Source organism: Lagopus muta, chromosome Z, assembly GCF_023343835.1.
Source record: "Lagopus muta isolate bLagMut1 chromosome Z, bLagMut1 primary, whole genome shotgun sequence".
Taxonomy (NCBI): Eukaryota; Metazoa; Chordata; class Aves; order Galliformes; family Phasianidae; genus Lagopus; species Lagopus muta.
This window is the reverse complement of record NC_064472.1, coordinates 56,390,691-56,414,699: the sequence shown is the minus strand read 5'-3', so window position 1 is coordinate 56,414,699 and position 24,009 is coordinate 56,390,691. Positions and strand designations below refer to the sequence as shown.

The 24,009-nt window shown below is 43.0% G+C and overlaps 1 protein-coding gene across 1 annotated transcript; it reads right to left on the bottom strand.

Annotated features, from left to right (window-relative positions):
- Nucleotides 1-566: 566 nt before the first annotated feature.
- On the bottom strand, nt 567-24,009 carry PDE6B (phosphodiesterase 6B). The gene is made up of 22 exons (XM_048931912.1): nt 23,599-24,009; nt 20,514-20,666; nt 20,088-20,177; nt 17,940-18,080; nt 16,790-16,864; nt 16,618-16,682; nt 15,122-15,188; nt 14,926-14,973; nt 14,497-14,646; nt 13,387-13,530; nt 12,763-12,828; nt 11,836-11,982; nt 10,894-11,001; nt 9,735-9,844; nt 8,764-8,851; nt 8,131-8,231; nt 6,651-6,758; nt 5,817-5,880; nt 5,022-5,096; nt 4,275-4,358; nt 3,591-3,747; nt 567-2,520 (listed from the first exon to the last, which is right to left on the bottom strand). Exons 1-22 carry the CDS (start codon nt 24,007-24,009, stop codon nt 2,462-2,464), a joined length of 2,511 nt encoding a protein of 836 aa, XP_048787869.1. The 3' UTR covers nt 567-2,461.

The following is a 24,009-nucleotide window of genomic DNA, read 5'->3' as shown; positions in this document are numbered from 1 at the left end:
GGTGTCCTACACTCACTTATGTCTGCAGTGACATAAAAATGTCTCACTTTCTACTCAAAATGTAGCATCTCTCTGAGACCCCCCTCTGTAAACCTCTCTGTGTCAGACCTGCATGAGCCGGAATGGGCAGGAGCCACACTAGGGGTGCCTGGCTGGCTCCAGACTGTGGTATGAATCATCATCTCAGCACAACTTTGTCCATCATTGATAAGCACCAATTGTAGGAGTAATTTGGTGAGTGCTTTGAGATAGTATAGAAATGTATACAAGCACACATCTAAGTAATTGATCGTAATTATATATTCTTTTTACTTGTAGTGATACGTAATTATTTGTCATATATACTTGCTTTACCAGTAATAGTGTTACTACATTACTACAATAGTAGTAATGCTATGTACCAACAGTTTGCAAAGAAATTCAATGAACAGAAAAGCCTCTGCTCATGGCTTCCCACAGGAGGATGAGGGGCAGTCAGCTGCAGGCAGCTGAGGAACAAGTCGGACGAAGCCAGTTTGATTGCATTTATGTTGGCAAGAAAACTGTGTGGAGCACAACGGGAGATAGTGAATGGTGCTTGAGAGGGCAAGGCTACAGTGCTCAGGAGGCAGGCGGCCTGAGGAACCAGTGCTGATGTCCAGAAGCAGTCCGACAAGGTGGTTTTGCATGGTAGAGCTGCATGTGCTCTGCATGGGGCACCTCTGCCATCAGTGGAAATGGGAGTGGCAAGTGGGGAGCAGCCCTCTGTCTCCAAAATGCACTCATGCAGGTGGGTGGGCACGGGTGCCCCAGCCCGAATACTGTACAGGCCAGCCCTGCATCTCTGAACTCACACAGTGCCACCCACAGCAATTTCAGCATCCAGCACACGAGACAAGGAATTAATTATTGGCTTTATTTCCAGGAAAACATCTGAAGTCAAGGAGAGCTTTTCTCAGCAACAGGCATTTAGCTTACAATGACTTGAGGTGATCTTAAGAACCCACTTCTTAGCACACCACAATAAGATCATCTCACGGCGTATTGCCCACTGGAAACAACTTGTTTGGCTTGGTGTCCTGGAAGTGCTGCCATGTGATGCAAGCCTCCTACGTGGTTGCTGATGAAGCTGAGATAACAACACGAACCAATTACTAGCTGCATATTTAGCTTTTGAGCAAGTGGAGAGGTTTCTGTATTCTCTTGAAGGACAACTTGCTGCTCACACAATAGCTGCATAGCGACAGAAGATTACTTCTTAGTGCACTGGGATCTGGACAAACAGTCACCAGATACTGCTATGGCTATAATTTCCTTTTACTTACAGTACTTCTGTAATGCAAAATAAGTTACTGAGGGATAAAAATACTGAAGGTAGCAGGAGTAATAGAAGAAGATCCCCACAAATCAGAACTCTCATTACATGGCTGACGTGCCCACCATGCTCTGAGTAAAAGAGAGAGAGAGAGAGAGAGAGGGCAGGGGAGTAGAGAAGGGTCTTTCCTCTACAATAAGAGTATTCTAACATGGCTACATTAATGAACAGGAAAACTAATTAACTTAAATAAAGGGGTAGAATTCATCACTCTTTTGAAGTTTGGAGTGGACTGAGAAAATCAGATATCTCAAACAGGAGGAGAAAAGGAGGAGGGCTGATACCAATCAAAGGAGGATGTGTTAGATAGCACTGGCATTACAAGGTAAAACAGAACAAAGTCAGATGCCACAGTTCAGGTTGTGTGGGTAACTGTATGAGGCGCTGCAGTGGGTAGTGATGACACTGCTTTCTCACAACCGCATGTCACAGCACAAAGCCTGCGATAGTGCACAACGTGGGTCCTGTTTGTGAAGCCAGCATCTACTGGGTCTTGCAGCTGAGGGATCATGCGCATAGCAGCAGCCAACCCAAATTTCCAAAGTGAATGCAGAATTACTACTATGTGCATTCCTTGGACTTACAGAGAAATGTAGCCTTCTAGAACAGCTCAGAAGTTCTCATGCTTCATCCCCACCTACAGATTTCTTTCTGATATCCTCAAAGACAGAGATTTAGATATTATAAATTTAGCTGTTATTCGCTTTTTCTACTCTGCAGGCTATTCCTTGCACACATGGACAATCTGGGAGATTCACTGGCTTTGTTAGCTTTGGGGTCTGCAGTATTTCAGTGCTGGAGCAGTGTTTCTTCTGTGGCCACGCAACCTGATATATTGGGCCAAACATTGCTCTGACTTGCCACATGCCATCTGACACCATCAGGTATGTTAAATGCAGTGAGAGTCAGGACAGGATGGGTCCCTTAGCATCAAGAAGAGATGCAATTAAGGCAAACGAGATCTAGCCCTTCCTTGGTTGGTCATAAGCCTAATTAAAATTGTCCAAGCAGGAATATATATTTTAAGCCAGGACTTTTTGTTGTTGTTGTTTGTTTCTAAACATGGGCATTCTCATTTTGGGTGGATGTATTGCCTTGGAAATAGATCTAAAGTATACTACAGGTTTTTGAAGTTGGAGCTGTTCCTCCGTTGCAGGTTATTCCATCTGCCATACAAAAAGAAAAAAAGAATTAGAAGTACAGTGTAAGTGCACTAGAATCTCTTCTTACTCACCACAGCAGAGTTTTTGGACTTGTAAGATATTGAACGGTCAGTGAAATACCTGCAGTACCTTCATCTAGAGATATCTGCTATGCAAAGTAACTGTAAATGCAGTTACTTTGGAATTGTTTTAGAGTTAGCAGAAACCTTCTTCACTTAAATACTGATTACTCAGTCACGAAATAACTCCCCAGAGGTCATATCCAGAGTATTTATTTTCAGTACTTTAAGAATGGAAATGAGATAAGACCTGTAAACTCTGTTATTTGAATAATGTCTAAACTAAGGAGCTGTGCAGGGAGTAGCAGTGGACTGTAGTGCAACAAGAAGATGCTTCAGTGCAGCCTTCAGAACAGAGGCAGCAAGTTCTGACAGGGTGGTTTTCAGGCACCTGGAAAGGCAGCCAGGAGCCTTCCACTTCCACCTTTCTCAGAGCCAAACAAACCCTCAAGATATGAAGTACGTGTTAATATGAGCTTTCATCCAGTGTTCATTGCAGCTGATGGACTGATTCAGTGCTATCCAGATTAGCCCACAGAAAGTGGCAAATAGATTCAACCCAAATAAATTGGCAAGGTGCTAATTTGGGCTAGAAATGGGATGAACTACTACCCCAGGAATGTGTTAGCTATTTTCAAATCCTCCTGCTTCACAAGCTGTGAGATGGCACATCAGCCAAGCCTGCACAAAGGGATGTGTCCCTGCACTTCTCCAGGGGCTACAGACAGTGCACAGAACTTCTTGCTGATCCCAGCTTCATGGGAGCTTGTGCTGCATGTAGCCCATTTGTAAGGCACAAGTAGCCCCCTATGCTTCCGATGCCTTTCTGACAGCCTATCATGGTGCTAGGCCTTGAAGACAAAAATGTATTTTAGAATCCTGTTTTAAACTTTGCTAGTGGAGCAAGGCTGAGGAAACTATTCTTGGCATCTGACATTGTTGGGGCTACAAGTCTTGCTGCAGGTCTCAGAGCGTACTGAGTAAGTGAACAAAATGATCGGTATTGGTTCTGACCTTTCTGTGCAGCCATTTTCTCTTCCTCCTTTTTCTTCTCTTCCTCCAGAGCTTTCATCTTTGCATCATACTCATCAGCACGGGTCTTCCACTCGTTCCTGTTGTTCAGCAGCCCATCGAGCATAGGCTGAATTTCCTCATGGAAACGTGAAAATTCCTGACCAAAATACAGCCATCAATGCCATGCAATGTGGAGGTACTGACTTGCCACCCATCCTTTGCACCCAGGACTGGCCCTGATCCTTGCCTGCTGGGCTGGCTACACAAGGAGGGCACAGATGGCATGGAGAGGGGCCCTGCAGCATCCTAGAGAGTGCAGCTGGTGAGAGGAGGAAGTTCCCTCCTGAGCAGGAGGAAGGATGTGTCTCCTTCTCTCCTTCCCTCCCTCTTTCCCTGTGCCACCAGGAGGACAGTGAGTTCTGTCTGCTGCTCCTGGTCTCATCTGGTATACAGATGATTCCATGCTTTTTTTGGACTTGGATCTCTTTGAAGTCTCCAAATGTTTTTTCTTCAAGAGGTAGCAGAACAGATTCATTGAGACATGGGAATCCCCTTGGTATCTCCTCTGCCTGCCCTTGTGCTCCTGCGTTCTGTTGCTGCACCAGGACTCTAGACACTAGGACCTGAATTTTGTGTTGAGAGAATGGTGTGCACACCTTATAGAATATAGAATGGTGTGCTTACCTTATAGACAAATGTGCACACAAAGTCGATGAAACCCACTTGAAGCTTTGGGAGTTCAGCAGCTTTCCTCCTGTCCATCATGGGCTGTGGTAGGACACAATCACAGCATGATATATAAGAACACTGCACTGGAAAACACTATTCTTTTTTCTACTCAGTATTGCCCTGTTGTGTAAGCTGGGCTGTTCTGCTGTGCTGTCCATCACCTTTCTCATCCTCCTCTGAAGAGAACTGGAATGGGTTTATTTCCTATGCTGTTTCTGTAGAAATTTTAGACAGCTCTTTCTTTGTCTATTGTGAGATCAGGGACAGAATTTTTCCTTTCCCTCTCTCAATCAAATTTCAATTCTATAAAACATTTCTGAACATGGAAGTATATTTTAATATGGTCATTTTGCTTACGGAATCATTACTGTATTATTTATGTTGCATCTGTGGAAATATACTATGAAAGTCTGATTAGTGATTTTCTTAAGTCTACTGGGTCTGTCACGGCTTGGGATATTCCATGATTTAAAAAAACAAAAACAAAAACAAGCTGAGATGGGTGGAGACAATCTCAAGGAATAATTCTTGGTTCTTTCAACGCCAAATTTAAATATTTTCCCTATTTGAATGCCCACTTTTCTGGTGGATTTTGTCAAGCCTGGGAGCCATGGAAAAACACATCTCTGAGAGCATCCCTGCTTGCAGTGAATCTCTATTTACTGTCTGAACTGCGCCCTCTAGCTCTCACAGGATACTTACAATGGGCTGCTGCTGAAGGACGCTTATTTCTAAGTCCCCTTGCTCCCAGAATTCTGCTGCTACCAGGAGAGCTACCTACATTGCCAAGGAGAGAAAAAGTAAAATTAGCACTGATTTTGATTTCCAGATGGACTTTAGGACAGGGCTGACTCTGAAGCAAAGGTCACTTCTAAGCCCTGGGTTGCTCCACACCCACATCCAGCCCCCGCCTTTCTGCTGGGAAGGGCAGTCAGTAGCCATGGGATCGCACCTGAGCAGTGATGGCCCAGATACCGTTTTTGCACTTGGACTTGTCAGCTCACTGCTCATCTATTAAGAAATGTTTCTAATGTGTCCTGCAAGGATTTGGCTTGTGATCACAGTTTTATGGTTTTCTATTAAGACTTTTTCAGCTGTCCTTTTTTCCATACTGAATGGGAAGATGGATTTTATTTATTTTTATCCTCCTTTAAATTTTAGTGTTTCTTACCTAGTAATTGATTAACTTCAGTTCAGGAAGGAACTCCTACCAGAAAAACAAACGACTAACGAAGCAGGAGGTATTGCACTAAAACAACAACAACTACCTGAACAATTTCCTTCCTTTTTTCTTTGCTCCATTTGGTGAATGTAAATGCCCTGCAGATTCCAAAACTATAATTTCAAAGATTGATTTATCCATCAAGAATATTATTATTATGAAGTATTTTCAGTAGTTTTAGTAGGAAACTTCAACACAATTACTGAGTAGCTTAGAAACATACAATGCTTTCAAGTACAAGCTAGAGAAATCTGGCAGTATGTCAAGCACCTGACCTTACTCTGGACTTCCCAAGGCTTAGTGATTGCTGACAAATCACAGGCAGTCATCATCATGGCCCTAAAAACAGAAAATAAATTAGTTTCTTCTCTGTAGCCCTGAGGCTCAGGATGTGCATGTCCTACCAAATGTCTCAGTTCAGTGCTGAAGTGGTGAACAAAGAAAGTCAGGCTGCTGTAGCCTTGGCTCTGATTGGGACATGGATCGAGAACTGCTTCATGGATCAAATGGGGTGCTAGGAAACTGCTCTCTTCTGACACTAGGAAGTTCATCACTTCAGTCATTGCTAGGCTGAACCTTGTGCCTGTAGGCTAACTCATCTGAGTTCCTTGCGGATGTTTAACAGTGAAAACTGCAGCAAGGTTGTAGGTACAACTCATCGCACGCACAGAGTGTTCTGCAGAGCCTCTGCTGGCTGCAACAGCATTGTGCAACTCAGATGGATTTTCGTTAGGAAGAACAACTCATGCATGAGGTTCCCTTTGCTCTGCCTTTGCAGAGCAATACATTTTTACCCTGTGGTTTTGCCTTGCTTCTCCAGAAGATCCAATTTGAGTGGACGCTACCACATGCTGGCCTCCTCCTAAGGGCAATGCAAGGATGTACTGACTGCACACAACACCAGTGTGTTTTTTTTTTCCTCACTCAATTTACATTAGAAATCAAAAACAAAGGAGTGTATCAGCTAGGGACTATTGCTGCTGAAGCAGAACAATGTTTTTTAAAACCAGACCTATTGTGGGTGCGTGCATGCTTTGTAACTCCCACCACCCAGCCCCAGAAGAGGGACACTACCACATCTCTAACCCTCAAAGAGATGATCTACTCACATGACAACTTCTTTCTTTGTCGTCTCCAGAGACAGGTAATCAGTCCAGGCAGTTGTACTGTCATATGTCTTAGACTCATCAACAATCTTCTGAAACATCGTTCTTTTTCTTTGAGAAAAAGGAAAAAAAGATAAGTTCCAAAATAATGAAGTAGGTGTGTTTAAAAATAGATGTCTGTGCTCCCAGTGGACATTTTCCTGGCAGTTATGTCTTTAGGGAAGCCCCCAGCAAAACCAGGCATCTTCACTTGCTTCTTTTAAGTAGAGGGAACTATTGTGAATGGCTTAAAGGAATAATAAGCAGAGTAGTGAGATTTGAGCAGGAAGCTTGAAAGCATGTGCTACTTCAAGTAATGCATAATGAGAAGGGCTTCTGGCTTTCCTGACAACACAAGAAGGCTTTTTGCCTGAATGCTGAGCAAACAGCAGAAACTTAGAGCTAGCTTAGGTGTTAAAGCACCTGTAAGACTGCCTGTTGCTCAGTCTGATCTTGTTAATATTAGTTATAAACCTAAATATGGGAAGCAAATTCCAGGGAGGGATTTATATACCACACGCCCACCTTTTGAGTGGCATGAAATCTTGAAAAATCTGCTGGTTCAATGCTAGTGACAAAGGAGGACCTTTAGGCCATGTACACAAAGAAGCTTGACTATGTGCTCTGTCCACATTTTTTCACCTGGAATCTGATCTAAATTAATTCTTCACGTACAGATGACAAAGACCAGCTAGTTCCTACCTGGTATGGAAGGGAAGTGCAGATATCTGTTCCCATACAATCACCAAACCTCCAAAGTAAGTGAACTGGATTAGGGTTGGGGTTAGGGTTCCTTCCTCGTAATCTTTTTTCTTTTTTCTTTTTCTTTTTTTACTATTTATATTGTGTGTAACCATCCTTCAGTGTAAAACACAGAAGTAATCTCTGGCCCTGTATTTCAGAGCACATTTTGAAAGTTCTTTGCTACTTAAGATGTCAAATATCATAGACTTCCAGCTTATGCCCCAGGAAATTAGTGGATATGACAACATGATCCTAAGTTTTTGGCTTTGGTGAGTGAAATAGACTATGAACCAAGTATTCACCTATAATGAACCACTTACTATTTGAGTTGTGTTGTTGCTCTCCCAGAGAACTTAATGGAATGCTGGCCAAACCATTGACCATTAGTAAGTATTTTTAGTGCTGAAATGTTATAAAAAAAATCATCTCTTTATTTTGGTTAGGGCATCATACGGGGCCTTGTTGTAGACAGGAGGCTGAAAGTCAATACATGATATAATTAATCAAATTCAAAATTCTTTTGAACAATTTGAATTCTTCCTGGAAGCTCTAGTACTGACATTAAAAACAGTCCTCCATAGGCAATGTCTGTGAAGATGTTTGCTACCAGAGGGGCTCTCAGAGCAAAACATCACACTTTGTCTTTGTACAGCTCCAGCTGCATGCAGCTCTTCACCCACAGTGTACGTGACCAACTTACTTGAAGTAGAGTGCCAGATCTGTTGCTATAATGGCAATATCCATCAGATGAATCATGTGCTCGTGCTGTCTCCGGTTGAGGTTCTGGCATATATTCAGTGACTGAAAAAGAAAAGGAAGCTGCAAAATGCAAGTCCTGTGCTGCTGTGAGCTACTGGGAATCTTGCTTTCTCAAAATTGCTTTTTTTTTCTAGAGCTGCAACTTGCTTCCCTAAGATCTGCTGGTGCCTGGTCTCCCTCTGTACTCACGAGCAGGGTCAGTGTCTGCACCTTGATACACCTTGAATTTGCCAATTTGCCTGAAATGGAAAGTTAGCTGGGGGGTGTATTGGCCTTGGTTCCTCGGGACTACAGGAGACAATCTTGTGTTTCGTGTGTTCCTAAAGGGGCTAATGATATGGCTTCTGAAGAATCCGGGTCATGTAAATGTTCTGGTCACTAGTGAGAAGAAAACACTTGAGAGTGGAAGAGAATGAGCTGGCTGTAGAACCTCAGAAACCCAAACCAGAGATATACCCTGTGCTCAAACTGTGGGCCGTGGGTCACAGAATTTGACAGCCTGGTGTTTACTGATTAAAAAAAAAGTCACTGCAGTTAAATTATTCAGGCTTTTATATTACAGTTAATAACAAACCTCTTCAGAGAGCAAAAACTTTCCAAAATCCAGGTGATGTCTCTCTAAAATTGAAGATCCATGAAGTTTAGCTAAAGGATTTTGAGATCTGGTAGCATAAGGGAAAAATAAAATATGTTAGTATAGCACTTAAAAAAAAAGTATCCTATCTGATATTTGTCATGAACATTCAATTTATCTAGCAAAAGCTTAGGAGTAATATTGTCAACAGGTGACTCTGCTTATAGTTATTTGTACACTGCATATAGTATTCTTCTGCCTGTGGATTTCACCTAAATTGTTTTTCTTGGTAGAACTTTTGTTATTGGGCATAATGAAAGTCTTGTTAAGTTCCTGAAAAAGTACATTTTGGCATCTGTTAATAGGAACTGAAAAACCACTGGTCCTTGAACATCTTCCTAGGCAAAGTGCAAGACGATCTCATATTCAAAGCACTTGCAATGAACTTGCAGCTTCACTTACATTTTTTCAAAGCTCCAGAAAGCAGTGGGATAGCACAGCCAAAAAGCACTGCAGAAGAGCTATGATCTGACACTACCTTGCTGTTTTTTTCAATCAGCTACTGGAAGCAGAACTCACATCCTCACATATGTGATAGGTGATAGGTTTCTGCAGGCAGCAAAGTCAGTGCTATGCATAGTGCTTTCCAGCAGAAAGCATGCTTCCTATGTCCAGGATGGTCATGGAAGCATCCTGCTTCTCCTGTGATGCTCAGACCACTAAATGCCTGCATTGCACCTGGCCTACCTTGTACCAACAGTGTAGAGCTTTGGTTTAACCAAAGAGCTGAGGGCAGCCTGCTAGGAGGCAGAGCCCAAGTTTACAGCATGCAGAAAAGAGAAGTTAATTGACAAGTTAGACTGTTACCCTGCATATAACAGAGCTGTGCAGGAGTTTAGTGGGATCACAGCCTGAATCCACTCCATGCAAGAGAAGCAGGAAATGGTTGGAAGTAGCAAGAAAGCACTTACTTCATCTGGTAGAGGTTGTTGGTTCCTCTGTGGTCTATATCATGGCACAGAGCAGCAGTTACCATTGCAAAGGCTTCAAGGTCTGTGTAGTAGCGCTTCAGTTTGCCTGTCTGGAGGGTGAAAATGTGCATGCCATCTGTTAGTATGTCTTACAGGAAAAGGCATGGGACTGTGACTTGGACAACCCCCACTGAGACAGCCCAGGAGAACTGGAACAAAGATAGGTATTACATACAGCATGTTTAGATCAAAATGGGGAAGCAACTGGAAACAAAAGGTTTCAGACTCAAGTAGACGCCTGTCGTGTGTATATGCTTGATGCCCATCTGCAAGGTTGGTTGCCTGCTGCTATAGCAGCATTATGCCATTGGGGCGCTTGCACCCTGACAGCTACCTGCATGCCTTCAGTGCTGGGCCATAGGGCTGATCCATCACAAGCCTATGGTGACTAGAGCACTTCTGATGCCTCTGTTCTTTTGTGGGCATCTCTCACCCATGAGAAATGGCACTTTGCTACACTCATACTACAATCAAAGAGTCATCAAGATTGTAAAAGACCACTAAGATCACCAAGTTTAATTGTCAGCTCCCTCCCACCATGCCCACCAACCACATCCATCAGTGCCACATCCACAAGGTTCTTGAACACCTCATGGAATGGTAGTCCACCACCTCCCTGGGCAGCCTCTTCCAATGCATTACTACCCTTTCTGAGAATAATATTTTTCTGCTATCCAACCTGAACCTCCCCTGGCTCAACTTAGGGCCGTGACATCTCATCCTTCCACAATTCTCCAGGGAGATGAGGCAGACTTAGCAATGGGCTTACATACGTGGCTGTTCTGCCTTCAAATGGGAAATGTGTGGTTGTATTCATCTGAGCTAGTATCACTCATTGTCAGAAACTACTGGAGGAAAGGATGTCCTGCAGTCCTTCACCGTACCATGCAGACGGATTAAGCTGGAGGCTCTTCAATACCAGACATGTCTGTGCCTACAGTGCATGCAGTTGATGTAAACTGGGGCCTCATATGGTGCTAGAAGTGACAAACCAATCCTATGTAGGGTTTGAAGGGAGCCCTGCATGTCTCCGAGCCATGACATCTGCCTTACTTGGGGTAAAGCCGTGCCACAATGAGTAGGGATGGTGTTACCTTACCATGAGAAGTGTGAACATGGTCTGTGCAACGTTGAAGCCATGGCGCCAGTTGTGGTACGTTATCTTCCGGTAGCCTTTACTGACAGAGTACACAAACCTCACCAGAACCTGAAATTGGGGAGGAGGGTGTTTGATGTCAGCTGGCTTGTGGGTGAAGCTGGCTGCTGCTGCTTTTGGAATAAAGACAATGCATAGAAATAATGGATAGCGGTCAGACCTTCAAGAGAGATGGCTCTGTAGGTCTGTAGAGATGGAATGTTTATCCCCTACGTGGTTATAATACAGAGCATTAAATATCAGACTGTTTTTGTCCACCTGTGTTCTGCTTATTTCCCTTATATCTACAGAGGTTTTTTTCCATTGGAGAGGGAATAAGAGAGTATTCATTATTTTAAATCTTAAAGGGGCAGCAGAGAATGGCTGTTCTTCACGTCTGCACCAGGAGCGTCGTTCCAGAGTGGACATTTTGAATGCTTATAACTGACTCGTGCTGTGGGTAAGAAGCACAGAGGCAACCCTTGTGCAAAGCCCTTCGTTTCCTTCCTGCACTCCTGCCTGCCACTCCGGTACGTGCGGGAGGGACTTGCGGCGGGAGGCTCTCTGTGCAGCAATCCGCGGGTCCCACTAGATGGGGATAAAACTCACAGCATGTGCCGAAACATCCCTCGAAGAGAACGGGGAACGAAAACGCGTTTTCCTAATCTGACTGACACGGACTGTTTCAAAAAGCCTTGAATTTGCGAATTGAAGACTTTGGGGTTGAGTAAGGTTCGATAATAAGGTAGGCAGATTTTTGCACAGTGCACTCTCAGTCTGTAGAGGCCCGGTAGCAAACGCATACTGGTAGCCCACAGAGCTTCCACTGCTGTACAGAGCAGAAGTGGCCAGCTTCATGCTCCAGACTCATGAACGAGGTGGGGGTCCTGGGTTAGGGTTAGTTACCTCCTGTGGGATCTGGAACTTCTTCACCACGCCAAGCTCATAGTACATCTGAATGCCACACTTCACAAGCTCCAGTTCAGTGCAGTCGAAATCTGAGAACCTGAACTCATAGATTTCAAACTTGCTGGGCCCTGGGAGTTGCTCTTTCTGTGAAAGGCAAAATGGTTTGTTACTATGGTATTTATGCTGTCTCTAGAAATACCTGGAAGTGGTTTTGCTAAATAAGAAGTTATCAGTCTGACGCTGTTGGAAGACATCTGTTTCAGAATGTGACACAAAAACAGCCCTAACAGGGCTATGTTAGGGCTAGGGTTAGGGTTAGGGTTAGGGTTAGGGTTAGGGTTAGGGTTAGGGTCAGGGTTAGGAGCAATCACATTACTTCCAAAGGACCTACATGCGCAAGGATGAACAACTTTTTACATAAGTAAATATTTTCCTTCAAGGATTTAGTACAGATGAGCAAAAATGTTTTCCCTCTTCCTCCGTTAAAATAGCCCTGTTAGTGGGGGAGGAGGGAGAACTCTTTTGGTCTGGCACAAGATATTGTATGCATTCTGTTAAGCACTCTTCTTTTTAATTTGATGTAGTTTGGAGAATCCAAACTTGTCAGGTCTTAGACTCAGGAAAAGTTTTAAAGTTCCTCATTCATTCTTGTGAAGAAAATGTATGATAGTTCAAGGCACATGGCATGTTCCCAGTTGGACTTTGGAACCCCTTGTGATAAGGAGGCACTAAGCAGGCACTTCACAGTAAGGCATTCTCTGCTGCTTGGTAATCACACAGAACACAGGAGGGGCAGGTGTGTTTCACCTTTGCCCTTCACCATGTGCCTCGTTGATATCTACCAACTCCAGCAACTCTCCCCTGCCTCCACCCAGGCAGTAGTTGTTCGCTACACTTCCAAGTTCACCTGCACACTGCCCTTACCAGAATACTTGCCAGCTCCTCTTCCTCACACTCGCTTGGCTCCTTCCCCAGCTTTTCTCGTGTTGGCTGCAAAGAGCATGGACATGTTACACTGACTACTATATCTTACCAGATTGTGTGCTGTAAAGCTTGGGGGTAATCTAGGGTGAACCTACAGGAGGCAGCTCTGATAAATCATATTTTCCTCTCAGACCCTGCTTTTACTTCTGATCCTTCAACAATTCCTTCCTTGAAGGAACATTATCTCTTGTTTTAATTTTGGCTTGTTTTTCCTCCAGTTGAAAAATTCCCCTAGAAAATCCCCTGTGTCTCAGCCAGGCTTAGCGACTCCGTATCTTTTGTACCAAGATGGTTTTAGGATATAAATTAGCTCCTCTTTCACACCCTACAGCCTGCCCTGAGCAGCATCTGCATGAGCCCACCTCCAGGCCTGGCTTAGGCACAGCATGCTGGGGCAGAGAGCAGAAAGCCTCAAGTCAAAATAAAGACTTGTTCTGCTATAGTGTGAAGGCTTCCATGGCTGGAAGACTTTATATGGGATGGGAGACCTTGTCCCACAGACACAGCTGCTGTTGAGCACTGACCAGTATGCTAACAGGAGTACTGTACATTGCAAGTCATTACCAGAATTTCCTGAATTTCATCCTTGTCACACTTCACGTGGTAGAGCACCATATCCTGGGCAATATCTTTCCGGTTCTCCAGTTTGTTCATCTTATCATATGTATCTGTGTTGAGTACTGACCAGCCCAAAAACTGTGTCAGGGACTTGGAGAGGAGGAAAAAGAGAAACAGTGAAGTAACCAAAGTGTCTGTTTCCTATGGCCACAGAAAGATAATGCTGTATAATATATTATTATAGAAACATGAGCTCCAGTCTGGCCTCAAGTTTAGCAATGAGCAATTGCATGTTTGTTCCTCTAACTGTTCTTCACCACAGCAGCTCCCCAGCTGGTGGATCTGCCTAGATCTTAAGACTGTCTATACCATGCAGATTCGAGGACCCTTTGTCCTGGGAAAACTACTTGCATATGTTGTTACAAGTATTCAGTATACTACCCCATGTCTACGGGAAAGGCTGCAGTCACAACCATGATAGCAGGTTAGGAACCCTCATATCAAGGGAAAGCATGATGGTCTCGTCACCTTTCACATCTGTTTAGTCATACTTTGTTTGCTTTTATCTTATTTGCTGCTCAGTGGCCAATTTGAATTGCTTTTTTTTGCTTGGTTGTTTATTTGGTAGTAAAAGTATTTCAGCAAATGCTCTGATTGATAATGGATGCCCAGATCTATATGTGCATGTTGGATTGAAATAAAAAAGAAGCATTTCTCAGCCACAGTGGCTTTGCTTAGCGCTACTGTTTGTAGATTCAGCAGCTGGCCACACCTTGAATCACAGCCACACTGATTACTTCTGTGTAATTGCCAGAGGGAGTTGCCCAGCAGTATCTGAGCACAGGTCAATATAGTCACATTACTACCTCATAGCTGCTGATAGCTAGGTGTCCAATCTAAGAATGCTGAAACAAAATAATCTAAACATAGGTGAATTTACAGATTTCAAAAGCATCCAACTTTCATTGAGTCACCTTCAAAACTTTCCACCTACTGCATAACCTATTAAGAAACTTAGTTGCAGAACACTGGGGGATGTTTGCAGGAGCGCTGTGAGAAAAAAAATAACCTCTCTCAACCATACGAACTTCTCCCAGCCACGGTAAGGAATTATACCTCCATCAGGGTCTCATCCTGTTCATCAAATGGTTTCCCATCTTTTCTGTTAAAAAATGTGACAACGCCAACAATTTCTTCCTTTTTGTTGACTATTGGCATGGAGAGAACATTTTTGATAGTCCATCCTGATTCGTCTAGAGGACCTTCCTTGAAGAAATAGCAAGCAAAAAAACACCATATGCTAAATTTGTTTTCTAAATACATCAGCAATCCAATTTCACATCATGACTTCTGATGAAAAAAATATTGAAGAAATAGCAAGCAAAAAAACACCATATGCTTAATTTGTTTTCTAAATACAGCAGCAATCCAATTTCACATCATGACTTCTGATGAAAAAAATACCTATGTGCCTGATATTGACTCTGAATTACATTTCTGTAAGTAAAGTGGAATGCTTCATAGAACTAGAAGTGTTCACATTACCTGAAAGTTAAACATCTCGTCTGCAGCAGCATTCATAATGTTGCAAATCTAGGGGATCACAAAAAGAAATACATAAGTATTTTACAAGTTAGACACAGAAGTTGATTAAAATGCCAAAACAAAAAAAAACCCGAAAAGCAGCTTTAATGAAACTTCATTTCAGAAAGCCTTAATGAAGTCCAAGCTATGCACTTACAAACCCACTTTCAGCCACATATGTTGGCAGTCCAGTAACTAGTGCCCAGTGATCCGGCGTAGGATTTCTGATAGAAAGAAAATGGAAAAGGATAATTAAGAGTATGTATTTATTGAAAGACGATGATAACAGAGCTGGCTGCACAATCTACATATGCATTTCACTCTCAGCTATCAAGCAGTTTTGTTACTTTCAAAGGACCTACATGCACAAGCATAATTTTTTACACAAGTAAATATTTTCTTTCAAGGATTCAGTACAGATTAGCTCATAGAATATACTCAGCAGAGCACTTGAGTTAAGAAAAAAGTATTCCTGGTAGTGAGGGTCATGTTTCAGAGCTACAGCATAGAGAAAAAGAAAAGAAAGTCTCCGGTTAAGAGTCAGCCAGATTAACCCTGCTGAATTTCTATCGTGGGAGCTTTTCTTGAAGCATGAAGGTGCATATCAGGTGGATATTACTGCGTAGTGGTGTGACCAGCACAGGTAAAACTTCTACTGTGTCCTCAAGGAGACCTTTAGCCACATCCTACAGCAGTTGGACAAGTGGTGAGTGGAAGTGCTGAGGGATGTGGGGAAGTATGCCGGTAGGCATCTGAGGATGTGGAGGGTGCATGTGTATCTATATGTGGAAGCAAGATACATGAAGATGAAAGTGGGTGGCTAAGTAGCTTGATGAGAGGGGAGCATTCTCACCAACTCCTGCAAATGCAGCCATTTATGTTTCTCTTCTCATGTTTTGTAGGTGAACGTTGAGGAGAGAAACACCATACAGAAGTAGCAGTTTGGAGAGTTAAACCACTAGAGAAGAGGATGGTTGGTGGGGGAAGAAGAGGAAGAAGAGGAAGTTGGTGGGGCTCTGCTTCTCAAAGCCCACTGGAATGAAGCCCAAATCTACTCCGCAAAACTCAGTGGCAGGAAGTGAAGGTGATTTTCAGAACGAGAGTCTCAGGGTAAAGAGAGGAGGAAAAGTCAGAGACAGCCTTGAGGGGGGTGACCAAAGGAGAAGAGAGCAGAAAAGAAGCTAGAGGACAGGCAGAGGAACAGGAGGGACTGTGTGGGTCGAGAAGATATCCAGATGAATGGTGGGCAGGGCTGCGACTGCAGATGCCTCAGCACCAGGGCAAGCTGGATGGGCTCAGAGGCGAGCACAGGAAAGATACCAAGGAGGAGTGATGCCTTGGGCTAGCACAGACAATGGCAAAGCTGCAGGCAGTCAAAGCAGTTCATTCTCACACAGGAACAATTGCTTGTTGCAGTGGTTCTTGGAGCCTGACTTACAAGCTGGGAGAATCCCACTGCCCTGGAAAAAACCTTTGTCCCACATAAATATGAGTTGAAACAGCATCCTACATTCTGGCTTCTTACTCAGTCTTGTATGAGTCCTCTGCATATCTCTTTATGAACATCTTTAAATCAGGGACAACCTTTGTTTCCACTGCACTCTGTGTATTTACCAAGCACACACAAACAGTGGCAGCAGTCTGGGCACTTACGGGATGACTTTAATGTCTTCTTTTCCATGTAATATATAATCAATGACTTTGTAAAAGACTATTTCCTGCAAATAAAAAGAAGAGCAGTGTTAAATATAGTGGTGAGATAATTCATCAAGACAATAAGACTGTAAGACTATGGAAGACTATAAGAAATATGGCTGTCGCTTACTCTGCCATCCGGAGTGCGAGGTCCTGAGTAAGGGGGAACTTCTCCCAGCAGGACAGGCCATAGATCAAAAAATTCCTGTTTTTCAAAGAAAATAAGTATATTTAGAGTAGAAAAGTGCATTTTGCCTCAAATTTCAGAGTAACTGCTGCTTTACTATGCTGGCTTTGGTACTCTGTGAACAAGACATGAAACAACATGGCTAGAGCAAGGCTGGGCAGCACAATGGTGTACCTAAGCCAGAAAGAGTCAGGTGCCTTACAAGGTTGCATATGGTCATTTACAGCTTATACACAAGACATCAATCAGCGAACAGTGTGGACTGTATGCACAGAGCAAGCACCTATTTCTGTATTTTCCTTGTTCCTCATTTTCCAGAGTGTTTCAATTGGGCTGATTTTCTACCTCACTATACCCAAAGAACAGTTTCTACTAGGCTATGTTATAATGCTTTACCAAAATAATGATCTTTTAGTATATCTCCTCACATGACCAAGTGCTGTAAGTGCTCAGGCAATGTGGTGGAAATCAAAGTCAGTGGTAGCCACAGTTAGCCTGACCCCAAAGTAAAGCAGAGATGCTATGTAAATGTTGCTGTGTAACTCCCATGTAAAGCTTGTCAGTCAGCTTGTAAACAATCAGAACAAATCAGAGCTGTAGAGGTAATTCAGATGCTCTTAGTCTGCATTTCTTTGAAGCCAAATTTCACCTTGAAGCCTTGAAGCATGTGGATGAGGTCTTGAAGTGAGTGCCTGTTTTGTTGCTCTACTGCTTGCAGTGTGGGCTTTGGTTGGGATTGATGCTTGACAATTAAACTGCCTGCTTTGTCAGGGGGGTTGGACTCGATGATCTCTGGAGGTCCCTTCCAACCCCTACAATTCTGTGATTCTGTGATTCTGTGATTTTGTCTCCATTCTTGTCCTCTGCCTCTTCAGATAGTCCCATCCCAGTGATGAACTCTTTATTCTCCTCCTCTTTTCTTCATCCCATGTTTTTCATTTTTACAGTGGAATTAAAAATGCAAATCAAAGCAGGAATAATGACTTAAACCTAGCTTGGAGTTTGACTGTCCCAATAAGCCTTATCTCCACAAATCAGTCAGCTATGGATAGTAGCAATCAGAAATATCTGTAGCTCATCAGTGAACACTCACCTTCTGCTTTGTCATGTCCAGGAGGCCTACTGAGTACCTGTCACAATTCAGATATGCTCTCACTGTATAGAAGGCCTTGTGGAATTGCCTCTCAATATCTGTCAATTCCTCAAAGACCTTGTTAGCTGACCACAGCAGCACCTGCAGGATAAAAGCCAATTGTAAGCATAGCTTTCCCTTGAAGCTAGACTTCCCAGTTGTGTTTGCATTAATAAGGTAACTGTGTTTTTTTTTTTTTTTATACTACAGTCCCAGTGCAATAGCAAAAGTGCAACTGCAAAGTGTAAATTCATTGCTTATTTACACCGGGAATTACTAAGGAGAGATTCATTCTGAGGACTAGTCATGCCATCAAGAGTACTATGCTAAGGGCCAGTCTTACAAAGGTAATGGTGCCAAACAGACTGTACACTTACTTTTTATATCCAGGAGTAAAATCTTGCAAAGTCTAAAGGCTGGAGTTGGAAATATTTGAATCAACTCTTTCCTTAAAGGCTTTCCACAGATCTTGTGTGTGCGTTGTCCTATGACCCTCTACCCCATGCAACACAGTGTGGATATAACCTTAAGAATGCTTTTCCTACTAGGCCATTTCATCTGTAAAAATGGAGGTTCTGCAGTGAATTAGGCAGATGTTTCTAATAGTAAAAAGTAGGTCTCTGTGGTCATAAGGGGAGCTTTGTTGCCTCTGAAATGATAAGGAAGCCATCTATGCAGATGCTGACCTTTGCTATTGCCTGTGTTCCTGATTGGGTGCTTTGCTGTCAGAGCAAAGGAAATAACAGTGCCAGTGCCTAGAAGTGCTGGTAGCCTCTACCTGAAGCTGACTGGACCTATGCTTGGAACACGGAGCACTACTGCTTGGCCACGGTCAGGAAAAGTGTGACTCATTGCTTCTCTGAGGGCTAGCAAACATCATATACAGTTCTGGCCTGCATTGTTCTCTGTTTCTGACCCTTGGGATGTGAAAGCTCTGGCACTGTTGTAAAGACTAAGGTCTTCACAACAGCAATACTACTAAATACTACTAGCATCCCACAGATAGGACAGTGTTGTTGCCATGCAAATTGTTAATGGAAAATGAGCAGTGGCTAATCGTTGCTCTTTTACTGCATGCAATATGTGAGGCTGAAAGCCACAAATGCAGTGACAAGGATCGAAAGAAACGCATGATGGAAGGGCATTATGTGGTCTTCTACTAAGACTCTAACAGATTACAGTCTAACAAGCAGACTGTGTTCTCTTTGCACATGATGTTTTATGTGCAGGTGTTTTTTCAATATAAAAATCTTACACATCTTTGAGAATGTTGTTTGCTCAGACTGTACTGAGGTAGTTCTAAGTCTAAAGCAACAAACAGTGTTAACTATTGCAGATACCTTTTGATCTAGATGGCCAAACATCTGCTAGTTGAGCTAGTTTAGTTTTTCTTTTCCGCCTTTTGTGGGATCTGCTAATACAGTGGTGACATATGAACATCTGATTCCAGGGTTCAAGCCCAGGTCAGAACACCCTGCAGGATGCACTGGTTCTTCCACATCTTGCCTATGTCTTTTCCTTTTAGACTCCATGCCCCCCTAGGCCTGCTAAGCCCTCAAGAGGAATGAACTTTGGCTAACTCTACCTCAGTTAAATTACTTAGCATTGCTAGATGGCTGTATCACCTGGACAGCATTCACTGGTTTGTGGAAAGAACTGTGCAAAGAATAAACCATGGGAAAAACTTGTGACTGAACAGGTTCCATTCAAAATACCTGAAATTCATTGATTTCTAATGAAGGAGAGAAATAGATCAGGCCGATGAGAATCATTCTGCTTTCACTAAGAAATTCTATAGTATTTTTATAAGCATAAAAGATAATATTATAGTGTTCTTAATTGTTTTGGGAGATCTTTCAGTGCTGCTGTCTGAAGTAGATAAATGCCTCAAGAGTGTTCCATCACCTAAACTCTGCACAATATCTGTATTTACCAGCAAACAGACACGGTGAAAGACTGAGGAAGAGGGAGTATGTGAAAGCATCCAGGGGCTGCCTTTTCTTTCTGCTCTTTAGACACAAATCTCTGAAGCAGATCATCTATATTTCTGAAACCAGAAAAAGTGCTTTTGATTTTAAGATACAGCCCAATTTGCATCCTTGCTCTTACCTGGCCTCTTCGAGTTTCACAGTTGTGAAGATAACTCAAGTGATAAATTTTCAGGTTTAGGGAAGCAAAATTCAGGTACTTCAGGAAAAGCTGTAAAGAAAAACAATGGACTTGGGTCAAATGCAGTAGCAGTCTCATGTATATTGGATTTCATAACAGCACTTCAGCAACGTCATGGTAATTCTCCTGGATAAATGCTTTGCTTTGCACCAGTGTGAGATAAGGCTTATCCCACTGTAACTTCCCTGAAATATTTCTGAGATAAGCATCTTCATAATAAGCCTCTTCTGTTACAGGGTGGGTCCCCTGTAGGGAAATTTACACCATGGTGCTTCAGTAAAGCAGACATCCCTAATGTAGAGGGATGTATTACCCATATTATACATGTTGTACAGCAATGCAACAACTGAACTATCGACCACTTACTGTTTCATCAGAGTTGGTGAAGAATGGGCCGTTCAGCTTATTAATAGCCAAAATGACAGCAACTAGATCTTTGCCATTCAAGATGGGTGTTGCAAGGATGCTTTTTGTAGTGTAGTCGGTGAGCTCATCAACAAATGAACTGAACTGGGGACACTGTTCAAAGGAGAGTTTACAGATTAAGCACTTTAAACAATATTTGTAGCCTTAAAGCCAAACCAAAGCATAGATTCTTGAGGCAAACTGTCTAGAGAAAAGTTTTGCTTACAACACTGAGGAAGATAAAAAATTAGTAGAAAATTGCATAATGAACAGGTAATAGAACTAGTATCAAAGAACTGGCTATGGCTGCTGATTGATTGCAATACACGTGCTTTTTACAAAGATCTTGCTAACTATAATCATTTAACATGTTGAACTCTGTCAGAACAAGGAGGGTCTCCACTAATCATCTTCAGACAACTGACTTCCTTCATTATAGCTCCTGTATAATTTTCTCCAGTGTTGTATTAACACTGCAAGGTGCATGTAACCAATGTCTATGCAGTAGTGTGTAGCTACAGTTTATAAACCATGCTTTATATTACAGTCACTAGGAATCTCATTCAATCTCATTTTTCTGCATGGAACAATCTAGACCTTGGCTCTCCTGATAAAAAATTGTTGTCCAGAGGATTTCCTTCTCTATTAGTGTATCTTCAGCCTTAGTCTTACAGTTACAGTTTATCATTCCTTCATGAATGAAAGAGCAGCAGCAGGCATGGGAAATCAACCTGTAGCCACTATATGTGCCAAATGTTTTTTTACTGATATTGGGGAACATTAGGAAAGATGTTATGGCAACCTCAGTACAAACCACCATGATGTTGGACCTTTGTGTTTGGGATAGTGGGCAGGATAGCTTTGAGGAGGATGCAGCAGGCACCAACTACGTTTTCCTGGCACTCTCCCCCAGCACTCTGAGCAACTCAGCCCCATCTCTCCAAGGAGCTTGTTGGACAGGGTTGCAATATGCAGATAGCAACAGCAGGGTTTGGCTGCACAAGGAGTCCTGTCCTTGAGAGAACTGCCATCGGGAAAGCACTAGGTCATGCTATAGGAGCAGTATGAAGAGAACTCAGTGTGATGTCATTGTCTCTCAGCGCCAAAAGAAAATGAAACATAGAAAGGGTAATGTGAGGAAGGCAGACAGCCCAGTGTCCTGCACAATGACATACTCATACTTTTTCTCCTTCTGATGGGAAATGTGGGAAGGGTCTTACTGAACCATCATCTTCCTGCTCAGCTGAACGAATTGTCAACTACAGCTCCTCTTATCTGAATTATTAAAAGCCCAGAGCTTTGTTGTCTCTGATCACAATCAAAATGTTGCTCCTGAAAGAACTATCACTCTACCGCACCTTCTCCCTACATATCCTCTACTGCTAGCCTTCCCTGCCAACTAGGGTAGACCAAGCATTTAAACATTTGTGTTTCCTTCAAAAGAACTGTCATAATAGTGGCAGCACCTGAAAGAGTTACAGTTGGAGTGCAGCTCTTGGCTCCCAGTTCTGAAGTCCTTACTTATTCTTAGAGAAATGTCTGAAGAGAGAACCTTAAAATTTTAAGTTATATTCTGATGCATATTCTGCAGAAGAATGACTGCAAAACTAAGTCAATATCTTAGTGTGTTGTATGGAGATCAAGGAAGATTTCACCAAAGCATTTGGATATGATCATACTAAGCAACAAATGGGCAGATGAACAGATGGTCTCTGTATCTAGCAAATAATAGGTGGAGTAATCCCAAATGCCATATTTGGGTCACATGGATTTTAGTTTTATATCTACGATTAGGGCAAGCAGATTGTAATTCCAGCCATTCAGATTTATGTGATTCAACTGAGGAGTATGAGGGGTAGGTATTGTTATGAAGGCCATAGGAATGAAACACCGAAATTCCTTGCACCCCTCTCAGTACTGCACTGCACAGTGTCTGCTGAAAGAGTGTGCTTTTTGCTGCTTTTGGTGAAAATCACCCACACTCAGGTTACAATTAGTCCACACGCTAGACTATTTGGTGAATAAAGAATTGGTTGGATAGTCTCAGGCAAAGGGCTGTAGTCAACAGTTCTATGTTCAGGTGGAGGCCAGTCACAGCTGGTGTCAGGGCAATCCCAGATAGGTATATGGACTGGAGAAGAACTCCCTGAGAGCAGCCTTGTTGAGAAGGACTTGGGAGTTGTGGTGGATGACAAGCTGGACACGAGTCATCAGTGTGTGCTTGCAGCCTGGAAGGCCAACTGTGTTCTGGGCTGCATCAAAAGTAGGGTGGCACCAGGGACAAGGAGGAAATTGTCCCCATCTGCTCTGCCCTTTGAGGCCCCATCTGCAGTATTGCATCCAGACCTGGAGCCCCCAGCACAGGAAAGGTGTGGAACTGTTGGAGTCTGCCCATAAAGACAATCAGAGGGCTGGAGCACTTCTCCTATGAAGAAAGGCTGAGGGAGCTGGGCTTGCTCAGCCTAGAGAAGAGAAGGCTGTGGGAGGACCTCATTGAGGCCTTCCAGTATCTAAAGGGATCTTATAAGCAGGAGAGAGACCCACTTTTTACATGAACAGTAAGACAAGGAAGAATGGTTTTAAACTAAAAGAGGGGAAATTAAGATTAGGTATCAGAAGGAAATTCTTCACTCAGAGTGTGAGGCAGTGGCACAGGTTGCCCAGAGAATTTGTGAATGCCCTGTTCCTGGAGAAGTTCAAAGCCAGGATGGATGGAGCCCTGGATAGCCTGAGCTGGGGGGTGGCAATCCTGCCCCATAGCAGGGGGTTGTAACTGGATAATCTTTAGGGTCTCTTCCCACCCAAACCTTTCTGATTCTGTGATTCTATGACTATGATTCTATGATGAGTTTAGCTTCACCTCTCTCCATAAATGCAGTTGGAAGCAACTTACACACGGATTACTGGTGCATTAGTTTTCACTACACACCAATTCCAGTGCTCCCAGTTGTGGGACCAAGATGCCCTTCTGTCTCTTCACCCCTTTGAACCAGTAAGCATGCAAGCCTTTTGTCTACTGAGTAAAATGAATGAACAGCAAACCTACCTCACTGACATCCTGGATGTTCATGGTTTTCTTGGTTTGCGCAACGTAGCCCACAATGCCTAAGTCCAGCGGGTAGACTATCTCGCAGTCAGGGGAAACCAGGCATTCCTCCAGCGTGCTTCCCTCTTGAATGTTGAAAAGCCTTGTTGCAAGTTCAGGTGTGCCGTTTCTTTGCCTGTACATGAAAAGACTACAGCGATCAGCATGAATAAGGGACCTGATTCTTCTCAAAGTCTTGAACACAATTTTCTCCATGTTGATGCTTTCTTGCATGTCTTGTATCAACTCAAAAAGAATTTCACTTTCATTGTCATCGCAGGACTGTGTTTTCAGTTTCTTCTCAAAGTACTGCTTGGCAAAAGCAGGGTTGCCATCAAGAAACTTCTCCACGTCGTCCTCACTAATGCTCAT